General features: G+C 50.0%; 1 protein-coding gene across 1 annotated transcript; it reads right to left on the bottom strand.

The window, feature by feature from the left end:
- Positions 1 to 470: 470 nt before the first annotated feature.
- On the bottom strand, positions 471 to 9,714 carry SCYL3 (SCY1 like pseudokinase 3). The gene is made up of 13 exons (XM_065743975.1): positions 9,550 to 9,714; positions 9,206 to 9,391; positions 8,893 to 9,006; positions 8,358 to 8,414; positions 7,945 to 8,047; positions 7,294 to 7,405; positions 6,940 to 7,017; positions 6,064 to 6,203; positions 5,407 to 5,594; positions 4,954 to 5,125; positions 3,208 to 3,351; positions 1,955 to 2,682; positions 471 to 543 (listed from the first exon to the last, which is right to left on the bottom strand). The coding sequence occupies exons 1-13, from the start codon at positions 9,712 to 9,714 to the stop codon at positions 481 to 483; spliced, it is 2,250 nt and encodes a 749-aa protein (XP_065600047.1). The 3' UTR covers positions 471 to 480.
- Between the last annotated feature and the right edge of the window lie 303 nt (positions 9,715 to 10,017).

Raw genomic sequence — 10,017 nt, 5'->3', positions numbered from 1 at the left:
CATTCATTTTAAAATCATCTTATAGCTAAAACGTTACAAGGATCAATTTCTAAGGGCTTTCTTTCCAGGAAAACAAACAAAAAAAAGCAACAAAAATACCAAGCCCAACGAACAGGTAACTCAGAGTAATTTTCATTTATTGTCATCAGTTTTTCAGAGCAGAGATGAGTTTTGCTTGCACCACTGCTCAGCCTCCAGCAGCATGTCAGCACCAGCGCACCTATCCTGCTGTTCCTCTCTCTGGTAGCAGCTGGGTCTATTGCTCGAGTGCAGGCCTCACCCCCCTGCATTTTTTGGCACAAACTGGAAAGGAGCATCCATTAGAAAGGACTGGGCCCCCTGGGATCCTGCTGGCTGCTGCAGCAAGTGCCTGCCTTTTCACAAAAGCAGTGCTGAGGTACTTATCCGTTACTGTAGAAGCAGTGACTCCTCTTACAGACTCCAACACAGCGTAACTCGCCTTTGTTTCTTTCAGTCCCGTTACCAGTTAGCATCATCTTCCCAGTTCAATTCTTCTTCTTCACCCCAGCCTGCAGCTTCAGCCTAGAATCATGTAAAATTATCAGTGTTAAGGCACACACTGTGCTTCTGTTCTTAATGCAGCTACAGGAGCCAGGCAGAACCCAGGGTGGCTTGCGATGGCAGGGCAAGACAGTTTTCACAATGCTTGAAGAGAAAGGTGCCCTTTAGGGCACTGAGCTTTACCCAGAAAGCCCCTCACAAAACCAAGAACAAAGCAGTGGAATTTACAGCTTTTTGTCTTAAAGGACTTCTAACTGTAAAAGGAAACACTTGAAGTACAAGGAGTTTCTTATCCTTTCCTCCTAAAATTAAATCAAGCTTTGTTTCTATCAAAACCACTTTTTGTTGAGAACAGGATGCTATAAAATGGGCTTCTTTCCCTTCCTCCAAAGAAGCAGCTGTTGCCCTGCTGTATTGTAGCACTCTGACTTTGATCCCACACTCTCAGCTACTCCAAGAGTCTGTCTGCACTACAGTAAGTGGCTCCCATAAAATGAGGCAGATATCACAACAGTGCATCTGAAAAATCAAGTCTGTCATTTTCAAATGTTGTAAACAACCTCAGTTTGGACCCAAGGCTCCTCTCCCCATGCTCTCAATGTGGTAACTCTCCTGAGGCTAAATTAGCAAAACAACCTGAAGTCAAAAGCTATTCCCTAATGGAGGTATGTGCTCAGATGGAAGTGCTACCTGCCTTCCTAGCAAACAGAAGCAGTCTCTGGAGTCTTAGAGATCAGGACAGATGGATTTATCTGCTTACCCTGAAAGGCAGTTTATAAGACTGCCTCATGGTGAAAATCCTCATGGCTCTATGAACAGGAGAAATGCCTCATCTAATCCTTGCTGAAAATGATGCATCCGAGAAGCTCTTCCCTGTAGTACAGAGATTATTTCCACGTTCCTTATTTACAGTGCTTCTAGCTTTTTCCAGAAGAGCCACCAGCAACAAAGTCTTGAGCGTCCTCTGTGCTTGGAAGCCCCCTTCTCTCACAGCTTAGGGCCATGTTTGTTCAGCAGACAGTATCCAGCCTTGTTTCACCTCCCTTATCTGACAAAAGACTCACCCTAAAGTCATGTAGGGTCCTAGCATGCAGGATACAGCAGCACAAATTAAGAACAGGAGTGATATACTCCTGAAGTCACTGATAAAGGAATTCTAAGTTAAATCTTTTTCCCTACCATTTTGGCTGCCTTGCTGCTGCAGTAGCCCATGGAATTACCTGGTGCCTGCTAAGATTCATCACCCAGAACTCAGCATCTTGTTTTCACAGGCAAAGACTCAATCATACAGCCATGTGTTGCTGATACTTCCTCAGCTATCAGCTATCTAAGGAGCCTGCTGATGCCATATCAGTACGTTGTACTGTGTATGTGCTTTTAGGATCCTCTCAAATGTGCATTCATTTAAACCCCACTGTCTGTGGACTCTTACCTCAATAACATCAACTGCTGCAAATTTGGATGAAAACTGCGTGCTCTGGGAGGCACCTTCTCTGCTGGATACTGCACCAGAGTGGCTGGGAACAACTGCTGCTGTCCTTGCTTCAGGTAAAATCAAGACTGCTGAGGAAGGTTTAATGTCTGGTATCATGTCAGCAAACCAGTCCAGCTCAGGGTCTCGCACCGGTTTCCTCTTCACTTTGATCGTGAATTCTTCTCCTAGGCCAGACTCCAATGAAGACTTCAACCTTTCCTCTAAGGTCGGTTTGGGCAGCACAGTTTTTCCTGGTTGTTCTTGGTGGTCCCATCTGTCATTGTTCCAGCAGTTCTCAGAGGAGGACTTTGTGGGGGGACTCGCTTTGAAGCTCTTCAATTCTTTGCTCTGTTGATGGGTACTCGGTAGAGTCCTCTGCATTTCAGCTGCATCAGCTTGTGTCACAGTGAGGCAGTTTCCTGAGGACAGGTCAGTATGAAGGCTGCTGGGCTCAAAGTCATCCCAAGGCTTCTCGTCTACATCACGTTCAACAAAATAAGATCCCCTGCTGCCCTGTGGCTGAATTTGGATGTTCACAGTTTTCTCAGTGTCTGTCTCCTCTGGCTCACTCCAGTCTGGCCACTCCTCTGCTGGCTTTTCAGAGGTAGTCAAAGAGCTCCTGCTGCTCCCCAGCATATTAATGCTCCCAGGAACTCCATTCAGGGGCAGCTGAGTGGCTTGCTCACCTGTGGAGGATAAAGGTGTTATATACTCATTTCAGAAAGGCAAGTGGGGTGACCAAGTTGACATCCCCAGTGGCAGCTGGCATGTAGAAAAACCATTTGCCAGTTCAGAAAATAATGGTGATCAGAAAGGTGTTTCAGTGCTGAGCTCTTCTCAAACTAGAAAGCACAGCCATCTTCCTGTTAGCAAAGTGGGGGGCATTAAAAACTGGCAGCTGGCAGGCATTAAGTCACTGAGGAAAAGCCATTAGAGAACTGAAAAAAGGCCACAAAAGCAAACCAAGTCAGATCCTGGCGTAAGGAAACACGACACTCAAAGCTGGCCAAGCAGCAACATGTGTAAACATCAGGTTCCCAAACAACTGTTCCCTAGGAAGGCAAGGGTCACACTCTTTCCTTCACTATTACCTTCCCTGGATCTCTGAATCTCTTTCAGAACAGCACGTGGCCAAAATCAACAATTCTCAAACAACTTTTCATTTGTAGGCATTTGTCTTTTAAAAAGGAAAAGAAAGGTGCAAGTTTTACCTGTCTTTAAAGCCAGTGGATTGTCTTGTTGCACAGAATGCTTCTTGACAACTGCATTTCCAGAGACAGAGAGCATGCCAGAATTGTTCTTCAAAGGCTGAGAGGTTTGATGTCTCTGATTGCTTACAGCACGAGTGGGTGAGCCTGCAGGGAGAGAAGAAAGGCCGTCGAGTCCAGAAGGTGTGTTGGCAGTGTCAGCTGAAACTGCCCCTGACACTGGAGTTTTACTTACTACAGAGATGAGCAATACCAAAGAACAGCACTGCAATGCAAAATGCTAAGGCTGCATCTCTTATCTGTCCATAACAATACTACTCTTCCTCCAGCCTGCAGCTCGTGCCAGTATGAAGTTCAGGCAGCTGTAAATGGGTCAGCTTTTGCTGCTCTGTTGTTTTAAGACACACATAGTGAACAAACATGATCTCAATGCGATGCTTAACAAATGCTGTCCGCCTCCTGGCTGGATCCAGATGGATGCGTGGCAACACCAGTCTGCTGCCCTGCCTCAATGGAAAGCAGAGCAGTGACAGTCACAGCAATTCAAAACAGAACACTACTGCACAAACTCTCTTGTATGCTTGGGCACGAGTAAAGCAGGAACAAGAGGCTCTATCCCAACGGCTGTATGACAGCCTCACCTGTACAGTGGCAGGCAATTAAAGGCTGCACAGTGAAGCTGCACGAGGGAACAGTGGCAAGCATCTGGTTCCAGTTCATCTGGGGGAGTTGTAGCTACTGTCACCGAGGCATTACTATTGGCTTCAGCTGTGTAAGCCCCTGCTCCCAGCACTTCAAAGCTGGAACAGAAGGGCTCGGGCCACTGCTGCCTCCACCTGACAAGTGTGATGCCAGCCAGCTGTGCCTGCCCAGGCAAGGCACAGGAAAGGATGCAGCTGATACACAGAACACGAGCCCTCCACACAGGGTACATCCAGGAGCTTAGACAAACTTCTCATTAAGCCGTGTGTACTCAGCAGCTAGTAGTCCTCTCTGCACGCTGCCACTCACTGCTGAGCACAAAGGGTTGGTTTTCAGCCCCCTGCTCTCACCAGCAGTTAGATCAGGTCCAATTGTAAATATATTCTGACAAATAAATCTGTTCTTAGCATGCAAGATGAAGGCTTTTATTTACTACAGTCTACTACAACAACATAAAGAAGAATGGTGCAATGAACCATCCACAGGTTTTAAGGGAGGGTGGCAGTTACCAGTACACACAATCAGGACAACAACATTTATACTACAAATAAATAAACAGCTCTCTGCCACGCGTTTCACTTGGTACCTATGTGTTATGTCTAAAATAGAGCCAGTGCTGATTCTTCCCTCCAGCTATAGGCATTCTTATTTCAATATGCAGAAAAGCTTTCCCTTAGTGCACTTGGTTCCAAGTTATCTAGCAGATGTAGGGACTGCTTTCTTCATCTGGATTAGGTGAAAAGCCTCCAGAGAGCTGACAAAATAGGGAAGTTTGTATTTCTTTTCCAATCTACAAACAGAAAGTGGGGGGAGAGGATGAGATTCATTGGTTTCAAAAACACAAAGGACAGAGGAAATGTTAAATAACTACGTGGACATAAGTATGTAAGCAAGTTACAGGAGGACAGGACAGCTTAGGGGCAAATAATAGGGTTTTCTTCGATTAACCTAGCAGAAAAAGACTACTCAACCAAGAAATTCTGCCTGTGTTGCATGGCCACAACGAGCAAGAATCCCAAGAGCACTCTGACCACACCGCTCACTCACCTTCTGGGGAGAGATCAGCAGTTTTCATGAAGCTTGGTGCAGAGCTTTTGAAAATCTTGGTTCTTTCACCACCTACAACTACTTCAGGTCCGAGCAGGGAGACAAGAACTGCTAAGCTGTGCAGTGTTATTGCCACGATGGAGTCACTGGTATCTCGAAGGCCCAGCAATACCTACAACAGGAATGGCACCACGTTACTGAGAACAGAAAAACCTGATTTTTCCCACTTTTTTCTTCCTCTGTACGTGTTATATTTGCAGCACTTTTCAATTCTAATTCTAAGAGAAACAGCACTCTGGATCAGGGTGGGGTGTCACACTTAGGGCTTGTGTTAAAGGAGGCTGGAAACTGCTGCCAGTGCTGCGAGAATTTAGTTCAGAGCTAAGAGCCATCACAGCAGTAGGAATCCCATACGCTTGGATATACACCATGTATCATTTTCCCATCCTTCACCTGTGGCAAGATGATGTTTTTCAACTCTTCCCGAGAGAACAGTTCTGCATAGGCATGAATGTGAGACAGCAACACCATCCGCACGTGCTCCTCGTGAACCTCGAAGAGCTTCAGCAGCACAGGAATCACGTGAGTCTGGAACAAGGCTGGCGACAGGAGGCAGCTGCTCTGGCTTTCTCCAGTTTGCTCTAGGAAGAGATGGGAAAAGACTGCTCTGAAAACCAGAGGCAACTCTTCCAAGAGCTGTTCAGCGAGAGACTGTCACAGCTGAAATCTGCAGTGTCACCCCAATGCCAGGTCTGTCTTTGTCAGCTGCCAACACAGCTGGCTCGGAATGCCAGAGACTGGGGGGAGGAGAGGGAGCACAGCCAGCATCTTCTGCCTAACAGCAACAGATCTGAATGCTTAGCAGCAGTCACAAGTCTGAAATACCAGCTGTTTAGGTAAAACTGTGAGAGAGGAAGCAAGCAGCAGGGCCAGAGGCTGCAGTGGAAAAGCACTCCAAATAGGGAAGCTCACATAACTCTCCAGTTCTGTACGTTAGAGAATTTGTTCCCGTTAAACAGACAACACTACTTCCTGATTCAACAGAATGAGCACTCTGAATTCGTTCCAAAACTGACAGTAATCGTTTTGAAGAAAGTATTTAAAGGTCACCTCTCTTTGGCCCCAGCAGATGAGGGAGAAAACTCTTGACAGCGACAGGTTCTGCAAACACGAGCTGATTGAGTAGAAGAGGCACCAGCCGTGACGCTATCAGCTCCTCCGACAAGCCAGCCACCCTGTCCAGCAGGAATCTGTGTGCCAGGAGAGAGCACTTAGTATCAAAGTGGCCTCTTAGGCAACAGTAAGACAAACCAGGAGTAAGAAAACATCCAGAGACAAACCCTGCTCTCAGGGCTGCCAAGGGCACACCCAGAAGCTGCCTATCTTACACCTGCAGCTGGCACATAGAAGCTTCCCCTCTCTGAGACGTCCTCTGCTGCGGCATCCCAACCACCTCCGTGCTGGCAGCTCACACTGAGCAGTACAGTGCTCAGTGAAGGCTCCTGTCACCCCCCAGCCTGCATCACAAGGGGTTTTCTACTGCTTGACGACAGGCTACCTTAGCTGCTACGTGAGGAAAGCTTCCCTTGCAAAAAAGGGAATCCCATTTTGAAACCACATCCAGCTAATGCGTTTCAGAGGCAGCCAGCAGAGCACGAAAGAGAAACTCAGCCTCTCTCCTTCTCGGGCCAGGTAATGGCACAACTAAACAGGAGCTTCCCTTAGCATTACACCATGCTCTCTCCCCTGGTAGCACTACAGCAGATGACTTCAATCCCCACTGTGCAGGGGGAGGTAGGATGGTGCTGCCCCAGGGAGCAAAGGAAAATACAAATGACATTACAGAGCAAACAATGTTCTGCCAAAGCAATCAAAACCTGGCACCCGAGGAACCACTTCCCTGGCAGCTGCTCTTCCCAGCTCTGCACGATGCCCACGTGACATGTCTGAAATAAGAAGCTTCCAGATTACGGTTCCTTCACCTACTTGAAAAATTCAGTTTTCTCCTCCTCAGATTTTAGTGTTAAGGTCTTGAGAAAGTTCACGACTTCCAGAAAATCGTTCCTAAGCACAAAAAGAAAGTAGACAGTGAGGTGTGATGATCCTTGGTGCTTAGCATCTCACAGCACCTCCCGTGAGCCTGGGGAGATCCACCTGGCAGCGTGTGGCAAAGGGACACACTTCTGTCACCAGTGCTAACTCAGCAGGAAGGCTGACAGCACCTGCTTAAGTTAAGGCCTCTCTGACAAAGAGCCCTGTAACACACCTTCACAAAGCGAGCTCATTCACAACAAGCAGCATCAAGACTCACAGTGAGAGGCAAGATACTCCTTTCCCTACCTGAAGAATTCGTGAGACAGCAAGCTGGACAGTGGTGGACGACACTTTGGATCTGGATTCAGCAGGGTACAGTGCAAGGTTTGCTGAAAGCTGGAGAGAATATCTGCTGAAACTGAAAGCCAGAGCACCTCCAATTAGATTTCTCTCTCACCACTGGACAAGCTATGCTCAGGAGTCCTCCACCCCTCCTGAAAACTTACTGATAGAATCTATTTGATAGCAAGGTGACTCATGTTTGGTCCAAAAAAAAAAAAGGAAGAGAGAATAACATCTCCATCTTTCTCCCTAAGTTGCTTGTCTACTGGGGCACTGCCTTCTGAGTCCTGCCCCTGCTCAGCCGTGGTACACAGCATCCACATATCCATGTCCCTAAACACTTGATGAAGTTTCTGGTGTGAGCAGAGCCGTGCAGCTCTGACTGCTGCAGAGCAGATCTGGGAGCACTCATGTTGTCTGAGCGCAGTGAAATGCGGGGACATGGGAATAAAGGAGATGCTGAGCTTTGGATTTTAACCTAGCAAGCACCAAGAACAGTGATGGCCACTGAACCTGCAGCACGTGTCAACGGCAGCAGACTTGTATCAGCCGACACACGCAAGGAATAAGCTGCACGGCTCTGTAAGCTGCAAATAAACACGTGTCACTCCTCACCCTCATCCTTAAGGACCGTCAGGAGGCTTTCAACCATGGCCCCAAAGGCGTAGGCATCCCTCGCGTGCCCGCAGCTGTTGGGCAGAATTTTGAAATCCACAGACTGAAAATGAAAAACAAAAACAAAAGCCACGGTCGGCGCAGCAGGAGCTCACAAAACACCTACCAGAGATCTCGACTGCCCCTCACACACACTCCCCAGGGAACAGAAAACCCAAAGGAGCAGCTGTGCATGGTGTAACAAATCCCCACCTGAGCTCATGCTGCAATTACGAGTCAACAACTTCCAGCACAACCAGGGATGGGGAAAATAGACCTCGGACATCATCCCACAGCCAATTCCTCCCACTCAGGCATAAGTGAGTAAAAACTGATTCTGAACACACACTCCTCCACGGGAGCAGGCCACTCACCATCTCCTCACACGGGATGCACGACTGGTCTCGGACTGATCTGATGTGACAGAGGAACTGGAAAGGGAAGAGGAAGAGGGGAAACGTGAGCTCTCCCCATGGGCCAGGACTACCTTGTGCCCCTGCTCCTTCAGCTGGCAGCCAGGCCAGGCCGTGCTGTGCTCTGCACCAATGGGAAGTGCTCAGAGCACAGCAGCTGAGAAGCACCAGGCTGACAGCAAGCAACTGCAAGGCTCCACAGCCAACTGATCCCTTTATGTCTTAGCTCCCATTGTCTGCGATCCCTCTGGGCAGGGAAAGGACTTCACGACCTTTACCAGTCAGATTTTGCTGCTGGGCTCTGTGCAGTGCTGCACAACCCAAAGGAACACGAGTTCTCGCTCTCTCCAGAACTCACCCACCCTCCGGCCGCTGTCTGCCTTAGAAAAGCAGCTGTCTTGGCTAGTGGGAATGGTACAGTTGGAGAGAGGGCTCAGCTGGGAGCTGCACAGAGCCTTCCCAGGCACCGGAGGGGTGCACCCCGCCCGGCTCTTACCTCTGGGGTGGCTTCATTAAAGTTACAGACTGTTTCCATTCCTCCCAGCTTCCAGTGCCCGTCCTCGCTCACAAACACGGACGCCAAGCAGACGTTGTTATGCGTTAGGTTTCCCTGGAGCATAAGAAAGGACGACGTGAGACGCAAAATCAGAGCAAGCGAGGAACCAAAGGAAAAGCTCCCAATAAGCACACGGTCCTACGCGCCCTTTGGGGTTTTGTAGGTGAACCCAGCTGAAGCACTGGGTTCTTGGGGCACACGGAGCCCCGTGACAGCCCCTGCAATGCCGCCCCTCCAGCACAGCCGCTCGTACCCTGTCGTGGAGGAAGGTGAGCGCCAGCAGCACGTCGTAGATCCCCGCGCAGATCTCCGCAGAAGAGAGCGTGGCCAGGAGCGCCTGCAGAGGCCTCACGCGCTCAGTAACCAGGTGGATCCCGTTCGCTTCCACGGTGCAGGAGAGGAAGCGCAGCAGGCAAGGGTGCCGCAAGGTCTTCAGGTGCTTCCGGAAACAAAAACACCCGTTCCACCTCACCCGCCCCGCTCTGCCCCTCCTTCCCAACCGCATCCCCGTCCTTCAGCCCTAAGCACGCGGCCCCCATCGACTTCTTCCCACCGCAGGGCCGGGCAGCTCCGGTAAATCTCTGCCCGCTCCGGTACCTTGGCAGCTTTATTAACCATGTCCTCGTTGTCCTGCTCGTACACGAAGACGGAAGCGAGCCTGCCATCCTGCAGCACAGCCGGGTGGACGCTGCGCCCGCTCGGCAGCGTGAACGGCGGCTCTTCCAGCGCGTAGCTCTTCAAAGCGCTGCTCTCCGAGCCCATCGCTCGCGGGGTTGGGCTGCCGGACACGTCCCCCCCGCTGACAAACGGCTCTCGGGGCGGAGGAGAGCTCTCCGAGGCGGGCCGAGCTGAGGCAGGCGCCGTTCACTTCGAGAGCAAAGCACGAGACGGCCGCGAAGAAGCGCATCCTACCGCCATGCTCCCCCCGCCCTAAGCACCCGGCACCGCTTCCGGGGAGAGGAACGCAACTCGGGATCGCCACGCGGAGCGGGCAGCGAGCGATCAGGACTTCCTCGCGCCCCGCGCGGTACGGGAACGGCTCCGACCCTCCGCGCCCTTAGCCCG

The sequence above is a fragment of the Cyrtonyx montezumae genome, unplaced genomic scaffold (assembly GCF_038088225.1).
Source record: "Cyrtonyx montezumae isolate F1298 unplaced genomic scaffold, pur_monq_1.0 scaffold_1, whole genome shotgun sequence".
NCBI lineage: Eukaryota > Metazoa > Chordata > Aves > Galliformes > Odontophoridae > Cyrtonyx > Cyrtonyx montezumae.
The sequence above is the reverse complement of the archived record's forward strand: the minus strand, read 5'-3'. Positions and strand labels throughout refer to the sequence as shown.